We start from the raw sequence: 26,858 nt of genomic DNA on the forward strand, positions 1-26,858 counted from the left end.
GCAGTGAGAGGCCCTCGTACCGCAAAAAAAAGCCCAAAAACCCCACAAAAGAACCCAAAACCCTTGGCAGTAGGCCCCTTGTCCTCTCTGAGACTCAGGCATCATCTATAAACTGTGGATGTTTACAGTTATAGCCACTTCAGAGATCACGGTGAGGAAAACACAGTGCAGTGTATATAGTATTACTTCAGGCTTTCTGCACTAGGAGAGACCCAGGGCTAGCCTCTACAGATACTCAGACTCGGGTGCTGGGGAAGAGAGAACACAATTGTCCTGGAGCCCACGTTTATGACCTGTCTTCTATTCCTCTTTCCCTAGGCCATGTCTAGAGTAGAGGAGAATTATCTTGCAGTGCGGGCACTACATAATTCTTCTGGGGTCTGTGCCCATCACCCCTGCCTTCAGATGGGCTAGACAATGCCAGAAAGACAAACCTGTAACTACCTCACTCCCATCCATCCATGCCCCCCCTGGTGCTGGGGCCATGGCCCTGCACCTGCAGACTGGATGCTCTTTGCCTCTGCCAACCTGTGGTCTTCGTCGTGGACCAGCTCCTGTAACTCTGGTCCACAGTCTCAGTGGGTATTTTTATTTTCCAACAACAGTCGCCTGTTCACTTTGAACTTACTATTTTCTGAAACACTTAGACAAAAGGTTGTTCAAAAGTTGGTTATAATGAGCTTTAAATAAAGACAGAGAGATAAATGGAAAAACAGAGATAAGTGGAAAATCACCTGATAATTTAAAAAATTATCTATAAATAATGTAAAATTTAAAAGATAAATAAAAATCGAAGCAAAAATTAACAAGTATGTCTTCTATCTGAATATGGAAGATTTAAGTCTCCAGTTGCAGTTGTGTTACAGCATAATCATTCCGGTTTGTTGGTTTATTGTCCCTTCAAGTGGCCATTAATATGCTCTTTTATGGGGCATGGGTCACCACGGGGTGGCCTCAGCTGAAGATATGCTTTAGCAACAACTGCTCAGTGAAATGGCCTAGATTTCTTATAATACCGTCCTCAGGTCATGGCATCTTTCTTTTACCTTTCTTCCAAAATGCATTTATGCATAACTTGTGTGTAGTCTTCAAAGGAACCTAACTTCTAACCAGTACAGGCAGAGGTACAAATAGAAACTTCCCTAGTATTTACTTGTGGATTATTTTCTACATTTTTCCATTTCTAAATCCTCCCAACAGACCAACTTTCTTTGGTAACAAAGAATACATTTCTCTTTAAGTTTGTGAAAGGAGCTACATAAAATTCTCCAGACACATGTTTAAAATGTGTGGTCAAACTGGCATCTGTCCTTGGAAATGGCCAGTGGTGGAGAATTTTTAAGTTTGTCTGATGATACCTCAAAGAGATTTTTTTAATGGAACATTAGGCCCTCAATTATGAATTGTTGCCACATTTCAGATCTGCCCAGCGGACCTTTCAACTTTATGCTGTTTTTGTTGTTAATGAAAAACTCCATTCGTTTATGAAGCCTGGTTCTTCTTAGTGCTTTGACTTTAGAGGATTTAATTTAGAAATTTAACCTGTGGAATAAACTATGTTTCACGTGAAACCATTTAGAGACAAATGGGTTTTTGTAATGCTATGAGATCAATTTATATTTCACCAACGAATTGCCGTATTCAATAGACTCAAGAGGCATACTGTTAATGCAAAATTTAAGCTATGGAAAACTTGCTTGTCCAAACACTAAGAAAGAATTTCCCCTCATAGCCTGGAGTCCTCTGCTTTGTTGATCTAAGATGTCAAGCACTGCTGCAGTTACCTGATGCAAGATAAGATTAAAACACAGCTAACACACAGCTGAAACACAGCTGAAGATTAAAAAACACTGAAGCACGGTAAATGATGGGAAAGTGAATGACCGAGGCAGGAAGGAGGAAAATAAACACATTTCTATGAAGTTATTAAAGGAAGGAATTGTGGGGAGTCAGGTAGTCTATTTCACATGTCAGACTAAGCCAGAATTAGTTTGCTTAGAAATCCACAGGCAGACACTAGGTGCAGTGATTATGAGCCTGGGCCTTGCTGCCAGACAAATATGGGTTCAGATCCCTGGTCTTTCGAGTGACCCTGGAGTTTTACTTATTATCTCTGTGGCTTTTTCCTTATATGTAAAATGGGAAAATAATTCCTACACTGGAGAGTTATTGTGATAATCAAATAAAAATGATCCCCTTAAAGCTCTTAACACAACACCTGACTTATTTCATGCTTAATGATAGGAGGAAGTCCAGAAACTTTTAGTTTTATTACAGTTAAGAACTATAGAACAATTTACCCTTTACTCTTTGTTTAAACAATGTTATGTTGAGACATTATTTACATACCATAAAACTTATCCAATGTTTAAGTGTATAATTCAGTGATTTTTGGTTTTTTTGGTAAATTTATAGAGTCATTCAGCCATCACTGCAATCCAAATCCAGTTTTAGAACATTTTCATAACCACAAAAAAATGTCCTCATGTCTATTTGAAGTTGATCTATGCCTAGGCAACCACTGATCTGCTTCCTACCCCTACGTATTTACCTTTGCTGAACATTTCATATAAATGCAGTTGTATAGTATGTAGTCAGCTGCAACTGTGTTCTTTCACTTAGCCTAATTTTTTTTTTTTTTGAGATTCACTCATGTTGTGGCATGTGTCAGTTTCTTATTCCCTTTTATTGCTGAATAGAATTCCATTACATAATGGTATTCCCCGCTCTGTACAGTTTGCTTTACTCCGACTTGATTTTACGAAAAACCCACATTAGTACCTGTTTTTGCTAACCAAAAGAAATCCAAAGAAGATGTTCGCTTTTGCAAAAATAGTGTTCAGAATTTCCTTTGCAGGGAGCCATCATACAGTCATCACCAACCCAAGCAGCAAGAGTGGCACTGCCAAGCTCCTTTCCCAGGAACTACACTCAGCATCAAGGCCCCATAGATTTGAACTGTGTCTGTGAGCATTTACGCTTTATCTTGATTTATTTTATGCATTCAGTTAGTAAGATGTATCCTAAGGCAATTGCTTCTTCGCCTGCCACCATTTAGGCTTACAAAAGGAAACCCACTACTTTTGGATAGTGGAGGAAACCCATATATGGACATAACACATCTTGTGCATCCATTCACCAGTTATTGGATTGCTTTTAGTCAGTTTGGATTGTTTCCGGTTTGGGACCATTATGAATAATGCTTCTGTGTACATTTACATACATGTCTTTGTGTGGACATATATTTCCTTTTTTTAAATAAATTTATTTATTTATTTTATTTTTGGCTGCGTTGGATCTTCGTTGCTGCATGCGGGTTTTCTCTGGTTGCTGCGAGCGGGGGCTACTCTTCGTTGCAGTGCGCGGGCTTCTCACTGCAGTGGCTTCTCTTGTGGCAGAGCACGAGCTCTAGGCTCGTGGGCTTCAGTAGTTGTGGCTCGTGGGCTCTAGAGCGCAGGCTCAGTAGTTGCAACGCACGGGCTAGTTGCTCTGCAGCATGTGGGATCTTCCCGGACCAGAGCTCGAACTGGTGTCCCCTGCATTGGCAGGCGGATTCTTAACCACTGTGCCACCAGGGAAGTCCCAACATATATTTTCTTTGGGTAGATTCTTAGGTATGGAATTTCTGGGTAGTATGAAAAGTTTATATTTAACAATTTAGTAAACTACCAAACTGTTTTCCAAGTTTCTGAACCATTTTACATTCCCACCAGCCATGTAAGAAAGTTCTGTTTTCTCTGCATCATCACCAATGCTTGGAATTGTCTGTCTTTTTTACTACAGTCATTCTAGTAGGTATGTAGTAGTATCTCATTATAGTTTTAATTTGCATTTCCCTAATGAGTAATGACATAGAGCATCTTTTAAAGTACTTATTAGCAGTCTATATATCTTTGCTGGTAAAATATATTTTTAAGTCTTTTGTCCATTTCTTAATTGGGTGGTTTGTATTACTGAGTTGTAAGCGTTCTCTATATATACTGAATATATATCCTTTATCAGATAAAAATATTTGCTAATATTTGCTCCCGGTCTGTGGCTTATTTTTTGAACTTAAAAAGGCACCATGAAGAAAATGAAAAGTTTTAAATTTTGAAATGAAAAATTAAAATTTGTGTAATTTTATCAATTTTAATGGATTTAATGGATTATGCTTTTGGTGTCAGATCTAAGAACTCTTTATGTAGTCCAAGCCCACAAAGATCTTCTACTACTATTTTTCCCAGAAGTATTTTTAGTTCTAGCTCTTAAATTTAGTTGTATGTTTTGAGTTAATTTTTGCATAAGGAGTAAGGATCTATAATATTTTTTCATCTGGAAGATAATATTTTTGTATGTGGTATCCAATTGTTCTTATACTATTTGTTGAAAAGACTAGCCTTTCCCGCATTGGATTATCATGGCACATTTGCTAAAAACCAAATGAGCATACATGTAAGAGTATTTTTTTAGACTTTCAATTCTGTTCCATTGATCTAAGTGCATATCCTTGCAAGTGTCCTGATTATTGTGCAGAGAGTCTCCTCTTATATCAATACCACAGTGTCTTGATTACCAAGTGTTGAGATCAAGTAGTAAGGCAGTACAAGTCTTCCAACTTTGGTTTTTTCCTATTGTTTTGATCAGTGTAGGTCTTTTGTACTTGCATAAAAGTTTTAGGATCAACTAATCAAATTCAATTAAAATGTCAAGTAAGATTTTGATAGGGATTACTTTGAATCTATAGATCAATTTGGAGATAACTGTCATCCTGAGAATGTGGAGTCTCACAATTTACGAACATGAAGTATCTCTCCATTTATTTGCATTTTCTTTAACTTCTCTTAGCACTGTTTTGTAGTTTTGGGGTACAAGTTCTTCATTTATTTTGTTAAATTTAGCTCTGAAGCCTTTCTTTTCTCTGTTTTCTGAGAGTTTATGAATGATTGGTCTTATATCTTCTTTAAATATTTGATAGAATTCACCAGTGAAGCCACAGGAACCAGGCTTTTATTTGTGGGAAGATTATTAATTGCTAATCCAACTTATTTATATGTCATAGGTCTACTAATATTTTCTATTTTCTATTTTTCTTGAGTCAGTTTGGTAATTTGTGTCTTTCTGTAAATTTTTCTACTTCATATAAGTTATCTAACTTGTTGGCATGAAGTTATTCCTTTTAATTTCTGTAGGGTCAGTAGTGTTGTCCTCTCTTTCATCTTTGATTTGGTTAATTTCTGTCTTCTCTTTCTTTTACTGGGTCAGTCTAGCTAAGGGTTTGTAAATTTTGTTGATCTTTTTACAGAACCAACTGCTGGTTTTATTGTTGCTCTTGTTTTTCTGTTTCCTGTTTCATTCATTTATGCTCAAATCCCTCAGAAATAAACACAGTATTCCAAAGTTTCACCTTTGTTCCATGCAGATCATTTTTTAACCTATAAATAGTTACTGAAATTGAACCAAAGAGGATCCTGGAATATGGTGTTAGTCTTTGAGGGCATAAAGGTGTCTTCAGGCCTTCTCCAAGGGGCTTTTTAAATCCCTAAATCTCCAAATTACTCTCCTGCCATGTGCAAAGCTTTCACGTCATTTAACCTTTATACTTAACCTTTTGCTCAGACAACCTCCCCCAAACATATTTTCCATAAATAGCCCAGACATGACTCCTCTTACAATTCTGTTTGGGGGAAGTCCTCTCCTTAGGAAGAGAGTGTGTGAAAAAAAAATTTTTGGCAAAGGTAAACATGATTATAATTGACAAAAAAAGATTTTTATCTTCCTCTCCTTTTTCTGCCATCTCATAAATCCACTCAAAACAGAAAAAGAATAAATGAAAGTGATCTTATCCCTCAGTATACAAACTTCTGAAGGAAGCATATGTTTTATGCTTTTTTCTGCTGTTTTGAGGGTCTGTTGAGAGATGCTAGTGAAGTCAGTTTCCATCAAGGGCTTCTGCTTGAGGTTGAAGAAGGTAGAAAGGGACTGGCACTTTTCAAAGCATAATAACTTGACAACTGGTATCAGAAATGTGGCAAGATAAACAGGATGATTACATGTCTGCAGGATGTGAGTATAGTTTTTTTCAGGAAGCCTTCCAAATGGTCGAGTTTTTCCAAGGGAAACATCAGAGGAAAGAAAGCAAACTACTTAGGAAAGTTTCAAAATCATAGACTTAGACTGAAAACATGGCTCCTTGTAAACTGAAAAATTTTAGTCTAGCCAGTTAAATGCTTCATGATCACCTGGCCAATTTCTCCTCCCTTCTTTAGCTTCAAAAAGAATTTTTTTCTTTTTCTTCTTTTTAAAATTAATTAATTAATTAATTTTATTTTTGGCTGCTTTGGGTCTTCGTTGCAGTGCACGGGCTTCTCAGTGTGGTGGCTTCTCTTACTGCAGAGCACAGGCTCTAGGCATGCGGGCTTCAGTAGTTGTGGCACGTGGGCTCAGTAGTTGTGGCACACGGGCTTAGTTGCTCTGTGGCATGTGGGATCTTCCTGGACCAGGGCTCAAACCTGTGTCCCCTGCATTGGCACATGGATTCTTAACCACTGTGCCACCAGGGAAGCCCCCAAAATAATTTCGTAGTGATCTTGATGTATTTACAATTTGATCAATGATGCAAAAATAGCTGCCAGATCCTGCCTGCCCAAATCCTATCCTGTGATGGTGATGAAAGATCTGCATGCTGTGAACCAAGTCTGGCAGGTTACAAGGAGCAACTTCTGGACCTGAAAAAGCGTTCTAGAATTAGGGTAATATGAATCCATGGGTGCCTGGGAGCCTGCTGAGCTGTCCTCCATAGTCATCTGTTACTGGGTTTCTACTCAGCTTTCTGCTTTGTCTTCTCTGTCATACCTATCTCACTCCTTCCAGTCTCCCTTTCCTAGGAGCTGGGTCAAGCTTCCTGCTTCAACGTGGACACATTACTTGGTGCTAAGGCCCTGTCATTCACATGAAGATGAGTCCCACCTCTGTCCAGAGAGTCCTGGAATTTCACCACCAGCCTGAATCAGACTGGTGAACTTGCTTGTGATATGGCTTGCCAAGTGTGCCAACTCTCTCCCCTAACTATTATATCAGTGGTTGCTCCTATCTCCGTAGCAGCCCACAGTTCAGTGTGGAACTCATTGCTGAGGCCACACAGAACACGACTACATCCAGAGAGAGTTTTAAGAAGCCATAAAGCAGAGGTTTGCTAACTCTATGACAGAGAATGTGCTGGTTTTTGGGAAAGTCAGTGGGCTTAGCGGTCTCTGCTTTCTTCCTTCAGGTTTTAGGAGCAAAGCAGAGAAGCCCTTCAAGCTGTAATAGAATAAAAGATTTTAGTTGAGAGGTAGTCATCTCCTTCTCTGCCTAGTCAGCCCACAGAATAGAAAGCCAACTCAGCATCCAGCATTCTACTGTACAGTATTAGGTTTCAGTAGTAGCTGCACATATGTAACCAAGCTAGGCACTGGCCCAGCAAACGCATCCCAGAATATAATCAGGGAGGTAGGATTTGCTTGGAGTAGAAGCTGGAAGGAATTAATGACAACTCATGGTAAAGGGGGTAATGCCAGGAAGACTGGAATATAGTGTAGGAACAGGGCATTAGGCACCAGAATGCCTACCCCATTTGCTGCTTCTCAACCCTGCCCTACCTGATACCTTACTTGTGGAAGCCTGGCATGTGATGGAGTCCCTCAGTGCTTTCAAAAAGAAAGAGGCATGGCTGCAATCTGAACTGAAATGTCCATGACAGCAATCATAAAAGACAACTACTTAAGAAAAATTTGTGGTGGATTTTCCAAAGAGAAGAGGAATCTGTGAGTTGGCCTGTCTCTTAATGAATCTGTCTGCTTCTTTCTTGAGTGCGAACCAAGTGAACATCTGCTTGACAGAAGACCGAACACGATCCTCAGTAGAAGTTCTCAAGGGATTGCTGTTAAATGAAAGTGTTTTTGCCCCTTTAAAAAGTAAGTCTGAGTTAACAAAGAGTTTGTTTTGGTGGCAGTAGGAGACTCAGCTCTATGGCCAACAGCTCTCTTCCATTAAAGATAACCTGAGAACTTTCTTGGTGTGGAATTCCAAAAGCCATTTCCTTCCAGTTCCTGTTACAGTATTGCGAGTGATGCCATGTCCTGCCTGCCACAGGGGCTGTCCCTCTGCTCATTCCTCCATGAGCTATTGGGCATTTTGCCATTGTTTACATTCACCTGCAGGTGTGTGAGACAGGTATATTACCTCTCAGAGTTTATACTACTTAGTGAAGGTCTCATTGGAAATTAAACAGATGAGTAATAAATTCTACCCCGTTTCACAAGATAAGCATTAGGCAAATGCATGTTACAAATTTCCACCACGTAGTAGACAAAGATGAGCAGTTTTATGTCGTTGTAGAGCCATAGCTTGTTAGGAGTTGAAAGGGACCTAGTAGGCCATGTAATCCACCCCTCACCATGGCATCTCCATTATACCTAGGAAGAATACCTCCAGCTCAAGTCCGTAAGGAAGGAAAATGTGCTTTGCAAGATTTGGGGTGTTTCAGATCAACTCTGCATATTTAAGGAGGGAAAATGAAAGTTTCTCCCCTTCTTTTCAATGGGAGGTTACCAATCTGCAAGTTTCCATTCCAGCTGGAAGTGCATGTGCTCTCTCGCTCTCTCTCATTCCCTCTGTCTCTTGCTGTCTGCACTGTATGCCTGCTATTCTCATGTGTTTAATACTTTTCTGGCATTCATTTTATATGGTATTGATTGTAGCATCTTACATGTACATATATGACCCTCCTAATTAATTCGAAAATATAACTACATGAACTCTGGATGCATTGGTGCCTCCCACTTCATTTGGTCAGCTGGTTTGTAGAAAGTTTTTAAATCTAATTTTTGACTCCTTGAACAGATCATAATTTTTTCAGATACTTCTGAAAAAGTAGGCCTTAGGGTACCTCATGAAGAGTTATCCACTATCTCACTCTGACCTCAGATAAACCTTATGAAGAATCAGGGGCTGAGTTTCTTTATCTGCAATGTGAAGATGCATTTAGATTCATTTCGTGCTTCTCAAACCTCTTCACTTTGGAACCCCTGAAGACAGGAAAATAAATACCTACTCCCTGAGTTTGAGGCTACTGGCTGCAAGTGAGATTCTTTTGAATCTCACTTTTTTTAAATTAGAAGTACAGGTAATTTTGCATTGTATTTTGCAACTATCTACTTGTGCAGCAAAATAACTTTTGCTTCAATCTTCAAGTCAAATTAAAACTCAGGAAGATTTCACAGTGTTTATTCAATTGCTTTCTGCACCACTGGTGCTGAGAAATGTCCTTCAGTTTGAGGTGCATGAGTCATCACTCTGTGATCTTATACTTTGTATAGCCATTCATTAGTAGAATGCCTACTATATGCAAGGCACATGGCCAGGCTCTAGTCTTGGACTAGGGCATTATATTCCACCACCGCCCTGAGGCTGATTGTTGGCCATGTTCATGATACAACTGCCATGCAGAGTGGGGTCTCAATAACTATTTATCGATGACTTGGTTCCATGGTTCCCAATGGCCTACAGGGATAATTTTCAAATCATGGCCCCTGGACACTCAGAGTTTAGTGGCAGTTCTCTTGGCTCCGCGTGATGGGAGGCTGGGGGTGGGAGGTTGAACTTTTCCCTAGTCAAAACAGCTTTGCTTTTGTCTGTTTGCTGTAGTAGGTTTTTACTTACAGCTTTGTTTTTTGTAGATGTCCTTTATCCAGTTAAGAAGTAACCTATATTCCTAGATTTCTGAGAGTTTTGGCCAATAATTGATGTTTGATTTCGTAAAATGCTTTTTAACCAACTGTTGAGATTATTATATAGTTTTTCCTTTTTACTTGGTTAACATGATAATCTACATTGCTTTTAATGTTAAACCAGACTTGGATTCCTAGGAAATTTGTGTTTTCCTTTTTATATATTATTGGATTCAGTTTGCTAATTTTTTTTGTTGTTCATTTAGTTTTCTTATAATGTCTTTGTCTCCTTTTTGTATCAGGGTAATGCTATGACAATTTTCTGGAAGACTTTGTGCAGAATTGGTATTATTTCTTCCCTAAATGTTTGGCAGAATTTACTAGTGAAGTCATCTGGGCTCGGTGATTATTTTGTGGGGAGGTTTTTAACAAAGTCAACTTATTAAATAAGTATAGGGCTAATCAAGTTATCTGTTTTTTCTTGAGTAAGTTTTGGTAGTTTCATGTCTTTGAAGAAACTTATCCATTTCACCTAAGTTGGTAGATTTATTGGCATAAAGTTGTCATAACATTCCCTTATTATACTCTTTTAACATCTGTTGAATCTATAGTGATGATACCTCTCTACTCCTTGAGGTTGGTAATCGTGTCTTTCTTTTTTCCCTGATCAATCTAGCTATATAGGTTTATACATTTTATAGATCTTCTCAAAGAACCAATGCTTTGTTTAATTGATTTTTCTCTGTTCTCTATTTTATTGATTTCTGTACTGCTCTTTATTAGTTTCTTTCTTCTACAATTATCTTGGGTTTAATTTGTGCTGCTTTTTCTAGTTACTTAGGTAGAAGCTGAGGTCATTGATTTGAGACTTTTCTTCTTTTCTAATATAAACATTTAATACTGTAAATTTCTCCCTTAGTACTGCTTTAACAGCATCCTACAAATTCTGATATGTTGTGTTTCCATTTTCATTCAGTTCAGAATATTTTCTAATATCTTTTTTGAGTTATTTAACCCATACGTTATTTTGAAGTATGTTATTTAGTTTCCAGATATTTGGGGGATTTTCCGGATATCTTTCTGTTATTGATTTCTTTACACACATGCACTGATAAGTATTCCACTGAATACTCAAGGGGAAACCTCTGCAGATCTCCAGTTTCTATCTGTACAGCTGTCTCCTCTATAGTACTTTGTCCTATGAATTCTCACTGCCTTGATCGCCCCTGGCTCTTAGCTACATCTCCTTAACTCAGGATGTCCTTTGGGTGCCTCCTGGCACCCTTTCCTCCCTGTATCTCCTTTCCCTCCCTGTATCACACCCTGGTAACTCTCAGAGTTTAAAGCTGGAATAATTGTAGGGCTCACCTTTTTTTTCTTCCCATCTGTCAGAGACCACCATTCTTCATTGCTGATACCTGTGTCTTGAAATCTTTGTTCTATGCATTCTGTTGGATTTCTGGTTGTTTCAGACAGGTGAGTAAATCTAATACCTGTGACTTCATCTTGCCTTGAAGTAGAAGTCTGGACTGTGTTCTTTAACATACGTATTCATCCCTTGCTATATCTAATATAGTACCATTTGCATGGAGAAAAAAATCCATGTGCACAGATGAAGTATACAGGGATAGGAGACAGAAAGCCTAGGGTCTAGTCCCTGGTGCTTGGAACAACTGATTATGTGCCCTTGGGCATTCATTTAACCTTCCGAATGTAGTCATCTACCCTACCCAGTCTAATAAGAAGAATTACCATTTAATGAGCATGCGCCCTATGACAGGCACTGTGCTGAGAGCTTTATGTAATTGTCTTATTTAATACTCACAAGGTAGCTTAGCAAAGATTATCTCCTTGAGTCCTCACAGCATTCCTGTGAGGTAAATTTTATTAACCCACATGTCATGATAAAGATAAAGATAAAGCCTTTGGCCCAGTTAAGTGTCTTGTCCCAGGTCACTCATCTGGTCAGTTCCGTAGCAGAGTTCAAACAAATCCATTACCTATGTCCCACTGCCACAGACTTGACAGGTTTGTGAAAATTAAGAGAGTTAATGGATGCAAGCATGCCTTGCAGAATGTAAAACTTAGTAAAAAAAATAGTAACAGCTTGGTAATAATAATTCACTATCAGTGAATTAATCTCATTTCTGACTGTTTCTGTATATACCTCTAAGGAAAAAACAAATCAGTGTTCTCAATTTCGAGATGAAAGTTTCAAGCACTTTGAGATACTTTATTATTCAACATGTCTATAACTCATCGTGGTTGTAAGCAAAAAGAATTAGAAGTTTACATCACAGATTTGCTAAAAGTGAAGAATATTTCTCCCTATTGCCTTTTATCAAGATTGCACAGATACAGAGCCCAGTTCGATGGGGCCTTTGATTTTCTACCCTGTGCTAGTTAGTGAAGGACTCTAGTGAAAGGAATGTTTTATCTTGTCATCTGCTTATCAGACAGCTGGAGTCTACGACAAGTCCACTCTGCTTGCCAAGCCAGACTTCAGGCCAATTAGGGCCTCCGCTTCCAGGGGAGAAGAATATGATTTGACATGATTCAGGCGAGGTACGTGTGGACTGGCTCACAGACAGTTTCACATTTTGTTGCCAACAGCTTAGGAATCTACAGTCTTTTTTCATATGAGGTTACATATGAAAAAAAAAATGTGTGTTTTTCTTTTGTTTTTATTGCTGAATTGTGCAAATAAGAAGAGGAAGCTAGTTGGCCCACTCATTTTTGTCTTCCTAAGAATGCTGACTTTCCAATTTTTAACAAAGGGATCTCAGACTTTAACTTCTTAAATGACCCAAGAAACGTGGTTGAGGTCACTAGAGGGAGAAAACAATTATGGACTTTATAGAGAGCAAACAAATAGAAAACTCTTAGAGGACTGATGTGTTTTTAACTTTTTTTTTTTTTTTTTTTTTTCGGTACGCGGGCCTCTCACTGTTGTGGCCTCTCCCGTTGCGGAGCACAGGCTCCGGATGCGCAGGCTCAGCGGCCATGGCTCACGGGCCCAGCCGCTCCGTGGCATGTGGGATCTTCCCGGACCGGGGCACAAACCCGCGTCCCCTACATCGGCAGGCGGACTCTCAACCACTGTGCCACCAGGGAAGCCCTCTTTTTAACTTTTAAGGGCATGTTCTCAAGTCAAATAGCTGATGGCGCAGATCAATGCAGCGTTTGCAATGTGTTCATGTAGAAAGCTGCTGACTTCTAAATGCCGCTCATCTGATAAGGACTACAATGACAAACTAGAATGTTACTTATTTTTTCATGTTGGAAATACGAACCTGCTTGTTTGCTGGTTGGTTTACTCTTTTGCCTCCAATCCTGTCTGGTAGAACTTGCACATAGAACTTGCACATATGGATTCCTGTCCATCACATACCTCTGGTCGTCCTGTAAGCTGTTTCATGCTAAGAAGTATTTGTCTCAGGATAAAAAAGTCAGGCAAGTGGAATTATATTTTCCAATCAGAAAATGCCAACATACAGATTAAGAGGTCAATAGTGCCACACTTGGCCAACCAATTAAAAATGTTTCTGTTGAAATAGTTCAGAGTCATTATATCTTCATGTATTCATTCATTCCACTTGGTTGAAAATATTTTTTCTCTTCTACTAACATGATACAATTCTTTAACTAAGCAGCCACTAGAAATTCTGGTCCAATCACACAGTCTTTTCCCAGTAAGAAATAGTTTCAGATTTCTGATTCTGTCTTGAGAGTTTTGGTGGGCCTACTAAGGCAGTTCAGGAAGTAGATGGTTGCAACAGTATGTTCTTTAAATCATCCATGAACAGTAAAAGTGAGACATATCTCATTCATCTTTGGATTCCACGTATCCAGGTGCCTGCACATAGCACGTCCTCAATAAAGGTTTGTTGTGTGAATAAATGATGAAAACTTTCCTGTCTGGCATCCTGTGAAAGATGACAAAAGAATCGGGAAATTATTTGCATGTTCCTTGAGGAAAACCTTTTGGTGATTCAGTGATGATTCAGGTTGGAATTCTAAGGTCTCTCCCAGACTTATGATTCTATCATTTTTTTAATTTTGTTTTGTTTTGTTTTGCGGTACGGAGGCCTCTCACTATTGTGGCCTCTCCCTCTGCAGAGCACAGGCTCCGGACGCGCAGTCTCAGAGGCCGGCTCACGGGCCTAGCTGCTCCGTGGCATGTGGGATCTTCCCGGACCGGGACATGAACCCATGTCCCCTCCATCGGCAGGCGGACCCTCAACCACTGCGCCACCAGGGAAGCCCTCTATCATTCTTTTTAACATTGAGTTTTCAACATTTCATTGGATATAAGTTGAAGCATTTCTAAACCTTTTCACTGAACAAAACCTTCTTGATCTTGATACTAACCTGCTTATGAGCGAGACCCAGAAAGTTACAGTGAGGTCTTCTGTCATGTTAGGCTTTCATTAGCTCAACATTAGCAGAGCCCAGCTGTCTGAAACCAAATAAGAAATATTGATTGAGTGTGAAATGATACTTGCTAAAAACATCTGAGCTCTAGAACCTATGTGAAGACAATGTGAACTCATTCTTCATCACCAGCACACCCAGCCTTAACCTTGAAGCTTTATCTATTGGGACTTCAGTCCTATCAGATTTTATGAGCTTAGTGAGCTTTAAAAAGGTGCTCCTATGAAATACATTGTAGTACTGGTTAACTAAGCTACATACTTTTCTTTTGCCTCTTTTCACAGTTCTTCCAAGATGCTGACTGACAAAGAATATTGTAAAAAGTCACATGAGTGGTACACTTGTAGATAATAAGAACAGAAAAATAAAACCTAGGATCTCAGCCCAGCCTTGCAGATAGTTGCCAAATGCATCTTTTCTGTGGGCTGGCTGTGCCTCTTTGTACTCACCAGTGTGCCTTTCTCTCCTTCTTGCTGCACCCTACTTCTCTCTTTTCATTTTTGTATGATTAGGTCAGTGGACCATAAGCGCCTGCCTGTTACACATGTTTTAGACCACCTCATACTCTTAATATGTGTATGCTGTTAAAGTACAGATTCTGATTTAATAGTCCAGGGGTGGTAGGGTGGGAGAGGTTCTGCATTTCTAACAAGTTCCCAGATGATGCCTGCGCTGAAATCTGTACTTTGAGTACTGGGCTTTAGACCAGAGCAGTTGTACTTCGTTGTATGTTTGTACATAGTTTTAGTTTTTAAAATCCTGATACCCAGACTGTACCCCAGGCCAATTAGATCAGAATCTTTGAGGGTAGATCCAGGCAATGGCTGCTGGTAAGTGCTAGCAAACAGCTCTCCCTGATTTGTAGTATTTGCCAGTTTCCATGATGTAAATACTCCCATCATTTCAAGCCACAAACATAATGCCATGGAACATGGAGTTGGAAAGAAGTGCTAACATTCGGCCTGTGAGCCAGCACACACTGTCTTCAGCACACCACTGGATCCAGGCATCTTCATTTTTATAGCTCCCCAAGTGCGTGAGCTGTAACTGATTCCCTTTTGAGGCCAAAATGGAGAACTGCTGTTTTAAAGTTAAACTGTCTCTATTACTTAAAGATATGTTTCTTCATTCAGCGTTGGTGCCCTGGACTTTTGTATCTACCCTCTACTCTCCTACCTCATTAGCCCACTTTCATTCTCAAAACCATGTTAGGATCTGACCAGTGTCACACCCCTCTCTTGTGCAGTATACAGTTAAGTGCTTAGAAATGCCAATATGATACTACTTCTGGAGCCTACTTCTACCCAGTCTCACCCCACCTGCATGAGTGTTACTCCAATCAACGATACCTGTTTTTGTGTAAGACAGTAGAATGGCAGCAGGCGTGTTGTTTTGAAATCCAAACTGAGAATTCTTCCAAAGTCAGAGTCAAGTCCTCAGGAACAGCGGCAACTTCTCCTTCCAAGTTTAACTTTCAGCAAGTCCACTCACTTTATTCAAGGGACATGTGGAGCAGGGAATGGATATCCTGAAGATTCAACTTCTGGCTCTGCTACTGATTGTTCAGTGACCCTGGGCAAGTAACTTATCCTTTCTGAGCTTCAGTTTTCTCACAGCAAAATGCAGATAATAACTGTACTTACTTCATAGGATCATCATGCCTGGCACAGAGTGGGCACTCGGTAAATGTTAATTATTACTACAGCTCTTACTACTAGTATAATTCTACTGATGGTGATAACTTTGTGTTCTGAGCGCGCAGGGACCCCAGATATATATCAGTATAGAGACATTCAGAAGGAAGGAGATAACCTAGCCCGGGTTCAAGCCTGGCTAACAGCTCACAGCTCAGGAACACCCCCAAGCCCTAGGAATACCCATACCCTCCACAGCACAGCACCACACATTTTTGTCTTTTATCTAACCCTGGCTCATAACCTCAACCTTCCTTTCTTAACTTCCTCACTCTCCTTTTATGAATTGAAACAAAGACATACTTCTTTTAGCCTCCCAGATACAGAAGCCTTTATATGATCATTTTTTGGTGGGAAGGTGAATGAGAATGAGGGAGAAAGAACTAATTATCATTTCCTTTGTTATAATTAGAAAGATGTCTTGGTTTCAGTGTCCATCTGTGGCTCCCAGGCTTACTGAGAACACCATGAGGACTATTTTAAAGGATGGACAGAATATTTGTACTCAGGAAGAATTGATGTTTCACAGGAAAGAAGCGTGGACAAGTGGCAGTCTCCCACGTGGAAACTTTCCCCCTAACTGTTCACTTCCTTAAACAGAAGCCGCTTCCTTTGAATTGTGGGGTGTCACTTTTCTTCTGAAATACACCCCTGCTTCCTGGTTTATGACTGTTACGCATGAGAAAAAGTTTGTTTCAGAGAAAAATACAGCATACTTGTTGCACGTGATACAATGTATTGGTCATGGCAGTTTAATTCGGTGAGGGGTTACAGGTTTCATTTTGCAAAGAAGCAAAATTTAACCTTTGGTAAAAGGCCCCTGTTTTATCACAGCGTATAAAATAAATCTAAGCAAAGGAATTTTCTCTTTCAAGGGCTGCTTAAAATTCACCTCCTCCAGACTAACTCCTTGATCCAACCCCCAACAAAACAAGCAAACAAACATCGTCAAATATGTTTTGGGAATCATTATGTGCCACCTATTATGCTGGGTTCTCTCACATGAGTCACCTCTAGTCAGAACTAAGTGCTCTCCTTCAGTCTCCCATTACACTTCTCCCTCATTTAGAGTGGGGATAACCTGGGGAAAGGGAGATTGAATAAAGACACAGCATTGATCCCAGAGAAATATGCGTGTCTGAGCTAAGGCTGAGGGAATGGAGAGAAGGGAAGGTTAAAGAAGTGGAATTAGTAAGCCTTCAAGCTTGAATAGATGTGGAGGGAAAGGGCAGGGTGGGATCAACACTGCACTCCAGCTTTTAGCTTTGGGTGATTCAAAATTGAGAAAGTCGAGCAGATTGGAAGGTCTATGAAACTACTGACTTCAGGCAAAAATGAAAGAAGCTGATTACTATGCACTAAAATTATAACATGACTGCTTCAGAGAAAAGATTTATAAACATTGATTTTGATTAATACTGCCCCTCTAATGCTTTCTAATTAAACCATCAACCGTCAGGACTTACTAAGGATGGGGAATTAGATACAGCCAAGTTTGTCCAGAAAAAACATGAAATACTCTTAATGTCTAAGCCTGAAACTAACAGGTTTGTTCACTGCACATTTCTTGAGCATTGACTCTATGGCAGGTGCTGAGCCTGCACAGATGGGTGGTACTCACTACCTGTCGTGGTGAAGCTCTTCAGTCTGGAGAGACAGATGTGCAAATGATTAACTGTGATAGATGTGATAAGTCCTATTGTAGAGCTACACGAGAGGCAGGGGCAAGGCACCCTCACCATCTACCCACAAGCCTAGGCCAGATGGTGCCACACCCCCCACTGGACATATTTGCAATGTAAGAGACGTGATCCTTGATTGTTACCACCTCCATCGTGCCCCCTTATAGTCATGTAAGGAAGAGAAGCTGAGAGGACTTAAACTTTGGAGTCAGGCAAATCTGAGTTCCAAGCCCAGATCCAAACTTGTTACCTGTGTGGCCTTGAGCAAGGTAGTCTATCCTTAAGCCTTAATTTCCTCATTTGTAAAATGGGGATGACTACCACTTCATCAGATTATTGTGAAAATAAAACTGGGTAAGGTATGTTAAGTGGATGTCATATAGTAAGTATTCAAGGAATATTAATTCTGAGACTGTATTCCCATTTTCACTAATGTTTATATAGTGTCATCAAGAAGGAGTAAAATTCTACAGATGAATATTTAATCATACTCTGAAAACTTTAGTGTAAACTAAAGTGGGCTAGAGTCAGCACATTGGGTCTGAGCAGTGTGTGTGTCTCTAGTAAATAGTTTAACCTTGAGAAAAGCCTCTTACACTGCCTGCTGATCTTATCTCCAAGCCTGGACTTTTCTCTTTCCAGGCCCCAGAAACTCCCCTGTTAAAAGGAGATATCTCATACTGGTGATAACATAATATTTCTTTTATTTTACTTGTTTATATATTGAATACATTTTTATTTTTATCTAAGATGAACACGTAAGTTTAAAAAACTAGTAACTATGAATCATAAAATGGAAATGTTCATCCCCTCTGCATCCTCCACTCTGAATTTCAGTCAGCCACTTTTAGCATTCTTAACTGTTTATTTGGGAATTTACCTCTATGTATCTAAATAACATCCTTACACTACAATTCTTGGTTATTTGTATAATTTTAATCATTATTCATTGATTTCCCACTGTGGGAAAAAAGGATTTAACACTCCTTTCATAGATACACACACACACACACACACACACACACACACACACACACACACACACACACCACTCCTCGTCCATCCTTCTTATATAGATCATAAATGTTGGTTAGATATTCAAATTTTACATTGTTATTCACAGTTAAGTCAGATAATGAATATGATTGCATACAATTGCATTTCCTTCCTTACACAAATTTTTTGTTTCCCTAAAGGTAATAATTTCATTGATTTCCTGTTTGCTTAGTTTTCCTCCTAGTAGCACTAGTTCATCCCAAAATGCTTATAAAAAGTATGTGTCCTTTCACTACATTTGAACACATCTGGCAATCTCTCAGTTTGTGGAAGACATTTCTCTTGAAGTCCTGCATCCTCTTGTTCCAAATTGGGCTAGTTGCTCTCCAGGCCTCGTATGTAACCAAATTCCTGGGATCTTAATCTCCTTTCACCATCTTCCTGGGATACTCCTACCCTCACTATGGTGATGGGTTCTCTATTTCCTGAATTCCATGTGTTCTTCCTGCTTGTTTTACTCCCTCATTCTGTAGAAGCACATTGTCTAGTAATGTTTTCTAAAAGGGGAAGAATGGCTTTTGTTTTTGGATATCGCGTACCTGAAAATGTCTTTATTCCACCCTTACATTTGATTGATAGTTTGATTTGGTATAGAATTACCAGTACAGGTCAGAAATATTTTTTTCTCCCAATTTTAAAGCATCACTCCATTGCTTTTATAATTGGGTGCTTTTCTGATTGTCAGTACTTTCTAGGTGAACTGTTTTTTTTCGTTTTATGTATTTATTTTTTAATCACTGTAAACTTTAAACATGTTCTGTTTAACTCTAGTGTCTTAAAATTTCACAGTTACGTGTTTTAATGTAGGTCTATTTTCATTTATTGTTAGCGGGCCCTTTCAAACTGGAAAGTTATCTTTCTTAGTTAAGATAATTTTCTTTAAATAATACTAATATGTTCTGAAGTCATGAGTTCAAAAGTCGCCTTCAGATTTATTTTAATTCTTTTTTTATTGAAGTACAGTTGGTTTACAATATTATATTAGTTTCATGTATAAAAATAGCAATTTGATATTTTCACAGATTATACTCCATTTAAAGTTATTATAAAATATTGGTTATATTCTCTGTACTGTATATTACATTCTAGTATATTATTTATCAGATTTTTAAAAATTTCTTATTAAAATTATTGCTTGACCTTTCTTTTGTTTCTTTTTAAAATTTTTTAATTTTTTGAAAAGATTTTTATTGGAATTGTTGAAAATCAGAATTACCAAAAATGTAATTTGGGTATTACTTCACAAATTACTTATTAATGCCAATTTTCATCATTTTTTCTGTCCAGAGCTATAAAAGAAAAAAGTCTTTCTAATGTAATGAAAAAGACAAGTTAAAGATTAGTATATGTAGCATGTATTACACTTTAGCTAATTATGCTTATGAGGTCAATTGTTGTATGGAAACTCAACCTCGTTTATTGGACATCTTTAGAAAATGATCAATTCCACAGAGAAATTTATGTACACACCCTTATTTTCATTTTACCTATATTTAATTAAAATAGTCCTCAAAGATGTTATTTGTTTGCCTAACTTAAACCAGGACTGCCCTTTTAACAGACCCTACTGAGTATTTATTTATTCTTTCATTTAATTAGTCAACAAGTGTTGTGTAAGTTTTTCTTGGTGAGTCAGGATCATCATTATACATTATGTGTTAAACATTATTATACATTATAGTGTTAAACTTCAAGACAGTTTTGCCCCTTAGGTGCCGTGAAGTTGTGTAGTGCAATTGGCCTCAAATACAATGCTTTGAGAAAATTAACGCTTTTTGAGAAAAAGCTCACGTGACTCAGTAAGGAAAAGAAAAACAACCCAATAGGAAAAATAATAAACAGGTATTTCACAGAAAAGGGATAACACATGGCTCATAAACATATGAAAAGATTCTCAATTTCTTAGGGACCAGAGAAATACAAATTAAAACCACAATGAGTTACCATTGTACACCACCACTAGCTAAGCCCGACAAATCCAAGTGTTACTGAGGATGTGGAGCTATAGGCCTCTTTTATACTGCTAGTAGAAGTATAAATTTGTGTAATTCTGTGGAAAACAATTTGGCATTAGCCAGTAACGTTGAACATGCACATCCCTGCTACCCAGCGATTCCATTCCTAAGTGTGAACCCTACGAAGAATCTTACATCTGTGTAGAAGATGTATATAAGAATGTTCTGCCAGTGTAGTTTATGGGGGAGAACTGAAACAACCTAAATATACATGTGCTGTAGAAAAGATGGATGAATTGGAGTGTACTCATACACTGGAATACCATCCAGCAGTGAAAATTAGTGCATTATAACTACTTGCATCAATATGGATGAATGTTATAAATAATGTTGAGGGAAAAAAAAGGAAGTCTCAGAAGGAGACATACAAGTATTTATCAATTTATATAAAGTTAAAAAGCTGACCTTACAGAATATATTTTGTAGGGATATATAAACCTCGATCCAACTATAAAGAAAAGCAAAAAAAAAAAAGATTAAGAAATAATGCCCAGGTAGTATCCTACTGAAGACATGCCTCGAAAGCTGTTGAGTCACTGCAGAAAACCCTTCAGTAAGCATGTGAGAAAACTGCGCGCTAGCGTCACTCCTGGGACTGTTCTGATCATCCTCACTGGGCGCCACAGAGGCAAGAGGGTCATGTTCCTGAAGCAGCTGAGCAGTGGCTTGCTACTTGTGACTGGGCCTCTGTCCCTCAATCAAGTTCCTCTGCAGAGAACACACCAGACACACCAGAAATCTGTCATTGCCGCTTCCACCAAAGTTGATATCAGTGGTGTGAAAATCCCAGAACATCTCACTGACGCTCGCTTCAAGAAGAAGCAGCTCCGTAAGCCCAGGCACCAGGAAGGTGAGATCTTCGACACAGAGAGAGAGAAATCCAAGATTACAGAGCAGCGCAAGGTTGATCAGAAAGCTGTGGACTCACAAATTCTGCGAAGAATCAAAGCCGTTCCTCAGCTCCAGGGCTACCTCCGCTCTGTGTTTGCTCTCACACATGAAATTTATCCTCACAAAGTAATGTTCTAAACTTCTTACAAGGAACCTTAGTAAATAACTCGGTCCATTAAAAAAAAAAGAAATTATCCAGAGAGTATTTACATGGGAGGAGGGTGGGTTAGGGGTATGATTATAGAAGGATACAAAGAGGGATTCAAAGACATGGTAATGTTCTATATTACCTCAGTATCATTTCATTAAACCAATATTTCCTAAATGCCTGCTATGTGCTAGGTACTACTGTAAGCACGTAGGAGTACAAGAGCCCTTTATGGAGAACATTCTACAAGAAAAGACAAAAAAATGAATGAAATAAATTATTAAATTATTATTGTTTTAGAAGGTGATAAGTTCTATGGAAAAAATAAGAAGGTGAGGGAGTTTAAGACAGAGCAGAGTGAGCGTATGGTTTGCAGAATTAAATGAGATGAGGCTTCATTGAGGTGACATTTGAGCCAAGATTTGAAGGGCATGAGAGAGTAGGCCACATGGCTTTCTGGGTGAGTAACATTTTAGGCAGAGGGACTAGCCAGCGCAATGGACTTACTATGGCAATATGTCTGATGTCTTCAGGAAGACATGGGGAGGGCACTGCAGCTGAAACAGAATAGGCAATATGGTCAGAGACGTGTCAGCAGGGCTTCATAGGGCTTTATTAGATGCTAGGTCAGAGACTGGCAAACTTCTTCTGTAAAGGACCAGATAGTAAATATTTTAAGCTTTATGGGCCATAGGGTCTCAGTTGCAAACACTCAACTCTGCTGTTGTAACATGAAAGTAGCATAGACAATATGTAATGAGTGGACGTGGTTGTTTTTGTATTCCAGTAAAACTTTACAAAAATAGATGGTGACTGGATTTGATTTATAGGCTGTGGTTTGCTAACTCCCGTGCTAGGTCTCATGGGAGGCCATTGCAGGTTTTTGAACTGAAGAACAGCAGGCTCTGACTTAGTCATTTAAAAGAATCATTCTGGCTGTAGTGTTAAGAGTAGATTGTAGAGAGTGCCAAGGGTGAAGCAAGGAGATCTTCTCTTGGAATAATCGGGCGAGAGGTGATAGAGGCTTGTATCTTGACGGCACAGCTGAGGTAGAGAAAAGGGGTCCGTTTCTCTGCTTTTGACAGTAGAGTTAACTGGATTTGCTGATTGATTGGATGTGGGTGTGAGAAAAGAGTCAAGGATGACTAAAGTTTTCAGCCTGAGCATCATTTAAGGAGAGAAATACCCTTTGTGGTTGCACATTACTTTTTAAATTATATATTATGTTTTATAAACTTTATGTCTGGTATATTTAACAATATTTTTTTTAAAGGAGAACATGTTTTTTAACATGTTCCATCCAGGATCTGGTGTTTTATTCAGCAGCTTAACTAACCAGATTTTGCCTCCTTATCCTATTTCACAAACAGAAAATTCTGTTTTCCCTCCTTCCTTTTGCATTTTTTGCCCCAAGCATATGAGCTGCCAGAAATAGCACAAAATGACCAGACTGACTCAGGAGAGGAAGAAGCAAAATGTCTAGAAGAAATGGAAACTTAAGATTCAAGATTCTCCTGAGCATTGCAGTTTTTTCACCATTCTCCTGAAACCAATCCCCTATAAGGGAATATCACCAGCACTACAGGACAAGTAGAAGGGAAAGAAAGCTGGAGGAAGGGTAGGCATGGGAAGAGAAAGGGAAGGAGAGAAGGAATGAAGGAGAACCCAAAGGACTGCTGGCTCTGTTGAGATGACACCAAAGCAATAGCTATAATTGATGAGAAGAATTTTTGTTAGATAAATTTCAGTTCTCCCAGCGTTTATTAAAAGGACAAGAGAGAAGCTTAGGAAGGGGAAGGAAAACAAGATCCATCCCTGGGACCCTATGCTGAAGTTGCTGTAGTGTATTCAATAGTGCTTTTTTTTTTTTTTTAAATTTATTTATTTTTGCTGTGTTGGGTCTTTGTTTCTGTGCGAGGGCTTTCTCTAGTTGTGGCAAGCGGGGGCCACTCTTCATCGTGGTGCGCGGGCCTCTCGCTATCGCGACCTCTCTTGTTGCAGAGCACAGGTTCCAGACGCGCAGGCTCAGTAGTTGTGGCTCACGGGCCTAGTTGCTCCATGGCATGTGGGATCTTCCCAGACCAGGGATCGAACCCGTGTCCCCTGCATTGGCAGGCAGATTCTCAACCACTGCGCCACCAGGGAAGCCCTCAATAGTGCTTTTGACGATGGTGGCGAATCCATTTACAGTGAAGTGATGTCACTGTAGAGGCAAAGAATTGGGGTTTTTTCAATATCATTCAAAAGAAGCAGACGAGAACAATGAGCCTTATAGAAGCTTAACATATTTATACAGATCTCGGAATTTTAAGAAAAGGAAACTATGTTAGGATTGAAAATGATTCTTACTCCCATGGGAATTTATAATTTACAGGGAGAAGAAAAATACATACAAAAACAAAGAAGTGAATGAGGTGGGTGGGAATATGGGGCTGCCCCGGCAGGTTGTTCGCATTGGAGCTCTGGTGCTCTGGTGTGCGCTGTTTCTAAATTCCAAGCATCTCCTGAGGCTCCTGAGGCTGAGGGCAGAAAGAATGTTTACAAACTATTTCTGGTCTAGAGCCTCCGTCCACACTTCATCTAAGTCAGCTCCATCCAACCTTAACATCCATAACATTCTGAGAGTCAAAACTTGCCCTGGACTGAGATTCCAGACCAGATTTAGGTCTGAGAGGAAGTAAATGTGTGTTTCCCTGACACATCCGAGACAAGGAGAGATACCAAGGTAGAAAATTCAGACTAAGCCAGAAAACGCCAGGGAGCCAGAGGAGAAAGCCTCCATGGAAATGCCAGTAACAGCCCTAATCTGGAGTGCAGGGCAAGTACAGAGAGAGCCAAGAGTTCAGAAGTGGACTGATGAGAGTGAGCTCAATTAGGCGGCATCAAAAGGGAGGTGAGAGTGGGAGCCCAGAGACTGTTGAACATCTGCTAGCATTTGCAACTTGGTTTTACGGATCGTGTGGGTGTGTTAGCCTGGCTTAAAAGTATCAGGGGGTGGAGTAGCCACTTGGCACAGACTGGAACCACATGGACCTCCAGTGGTGGAGTTGAGAGTTGAGGCTGGAAAAGGACTTGTGGGACTATTCACTCCTTGGGGCTGTACACCAGAAGCAGGGGAAGACATTTTAAAACAGGAAATGTGAAAAAAAAAAAAAAAAAAAAAGGAGGGGAAAAGGGTATTTGTTGTAATTATAGGAATATGGGCCCTGAATATGGGAGAAGTTTTGTTCCAACTTCTCCACTTACTAGGCTGTGTGACTTTGTGCAAATAATGTAAAATTCCTGAGCCTAAATTTTCTCATCTTTAAAACTGAGATTATAATACCCAACTCACAGTTATTGACATGGTTCTATATAATAATATTACATATAGATACATACGAGTTTTATATACCTATATGGACTTACATAGTGCTTGGTATCGAATAGGTGCTCAATAATTGATAGTTCCCTTCTTCCTCTTTTTTTTATTGTCATGTTCCTTGACAAATGATTAGATTAGTCAGTAACTGATTATTTATTGAGAAGTATTATTTGTATAAAAAATTTAATACAACTGTGGACTTCAGTTAATAATAATGTGGTAATATTCATCAGTTGTAACAAATGTATCACTAATACAAGATGTTAATAACAAGAGAAACTTCATGTGCAGGGAAGAGGAGGTATATGGGAACTCTTTGTACTTTCACTCAATTTTTCTGTAATCATAAAACTACTCTAAAAAACAAAGCCTATTTTTTTTTTAATGTATGAGGTACAGCAGGTGAAGATAAAAAAGTAAAAGATACGGTCTCTGCTCTCTAGAATTTTACAGTTAGTTGAAAACACAGACACACAAAAGGGAAGAGCTAGTTTATGAGGGCAAGGCATACCTTTTTAAGATGTTAAACCAGGGTTTCCCACAGCAGCCCTGTTGACATTTTGGATTTATGTTGTCAGGGCTGTCTGATGCACTGTACAGATTGATCAACAAGTTTACAGATTTTGCCCTATGTCCCTGCGAGGCAAAATTGCCCCTGGATGAGAATCACTTAGTTTTATAAGTTGTCCTCTTCTTTCATCCCCACCTTCCATTGATCCATCAGGAAGTTCTATATTATGTCGCTCTTGTTTACCTTGGATCCTATTTTGTACCATGAAGTATGCCCTGAGATATGCCCTCTACCACTAGAAAGCTGCTACATCAATTGAGGGCGAAATCACCCTACGTGATGTCCCTGCTTCTGCACTATCTCCTTCAATTCATTTTCCTCACGGGATCTCTGGTCATTTAAAAACATAAGTCCAAAGCATATCACCCTCCTGTTTAAGCTCTTGTGCAGGGATTCTCAACAGGCTGCACAATGGATTCACAATTGAGGCCTGAAAGTACATAGTGATGCCTGTGTCCCACTCCCAAAAATGTTGATGTCAGTCAGCATCAGGTGGTTTTTCTGAATTTTAGTCTTGATGTTTTATACTGCTCCATCTTTCAGTTCATTAATACTCCGTTCACTTGTGTCTAACTGGCATTAAATCCATGTTCTTAATTTTTAATTTCACTTAGAGTATCTTTCAGTTCTAGAATTTCTATTTGATTCTTCTGTATCTTTTATTTCTTGAACACATTAATCATAGATGTTAGAGATATTAGATAGGTACTTTAAAGTAACTGAACCACCTGTAGGTATGTTTTAATTTTTTCTTTTTTTTAAATTTTGAATTTATTTTTAATTGAGACTTTATTTTTATAAAGCAGCTTAAGGATCACAGCAAAATCGAAGGGAAGGTGCAGAAATTTTCCATATATGCCCTGCCCCACCCAACATGCACAGCCATCTCATCATCAGCATCCCCCACCAGAATGGTACTCTCATTACAGTTGATGAACGTACATTGACACGTCATAATCACCCAAAGTCCATAGTTGACATTACTGTTCACTCTTGGTGTTGTACATTTAATGGGTTTGGACAAATGTGGGCTACATATTGTATGACTCCAAGTATATATGCCATTCTGGAAAAGGCAAAACTATGGAGACAGTAAAAAGATCAGTGGTTGACAGGGGTTTCAGAGGAGAGAGGGAGGGATGAATAGGCAGAGCACAGAGGATTTTTAGGGCAGTGAAAATACTCAGTATGTTTTTATTTTCTTTTGATTTTTAATAATTTGCTTTTCTTTATTAAGTGTCAGACATTCTATATTAAAAATTATAGTCTCTGGATGGTGTCATCCTCCTCCAGAGAGGGTTAACATATCTTCTG

At 39.1% G+C, this 26,858-nt stretch overlaps 1 protein-coding gene across 1 annotated transcript; it reads left to right on the forward strand.

The window, feature by feature from the left end:
* Positions 1-484: 484 nt before the first annotated feature.
* Positions 485-21,599, forward strand: LOC309829121 (large ribosomal subunit protein eL6-like; the record flags this gene model as incomplete). Its single annotated transcript, XM_082664814.1, has 2 exons — positions 485-556; positions 21,069-21,599. 2 exons carry the CDS (start codon positions 485-487, stop codon positions 21,597-21,599), a joined length of 603 nt encoding a protein of 200 aa, XP_082520940.1.
* Positions 21,600-26,858: the final 5,259 nt, after the last annotated feature.

The sequence above is a fragment of the Grampus griseus genome, assembly GCF_964374135.1.
Source record: "Grampus griseus genome assembly, chromosome: 1".
NCBI lineage: Eukaryota > Metazoa > Chordata > Mammalia > Artiodactyla > Delphinidae > Grampus > Grampus griseus.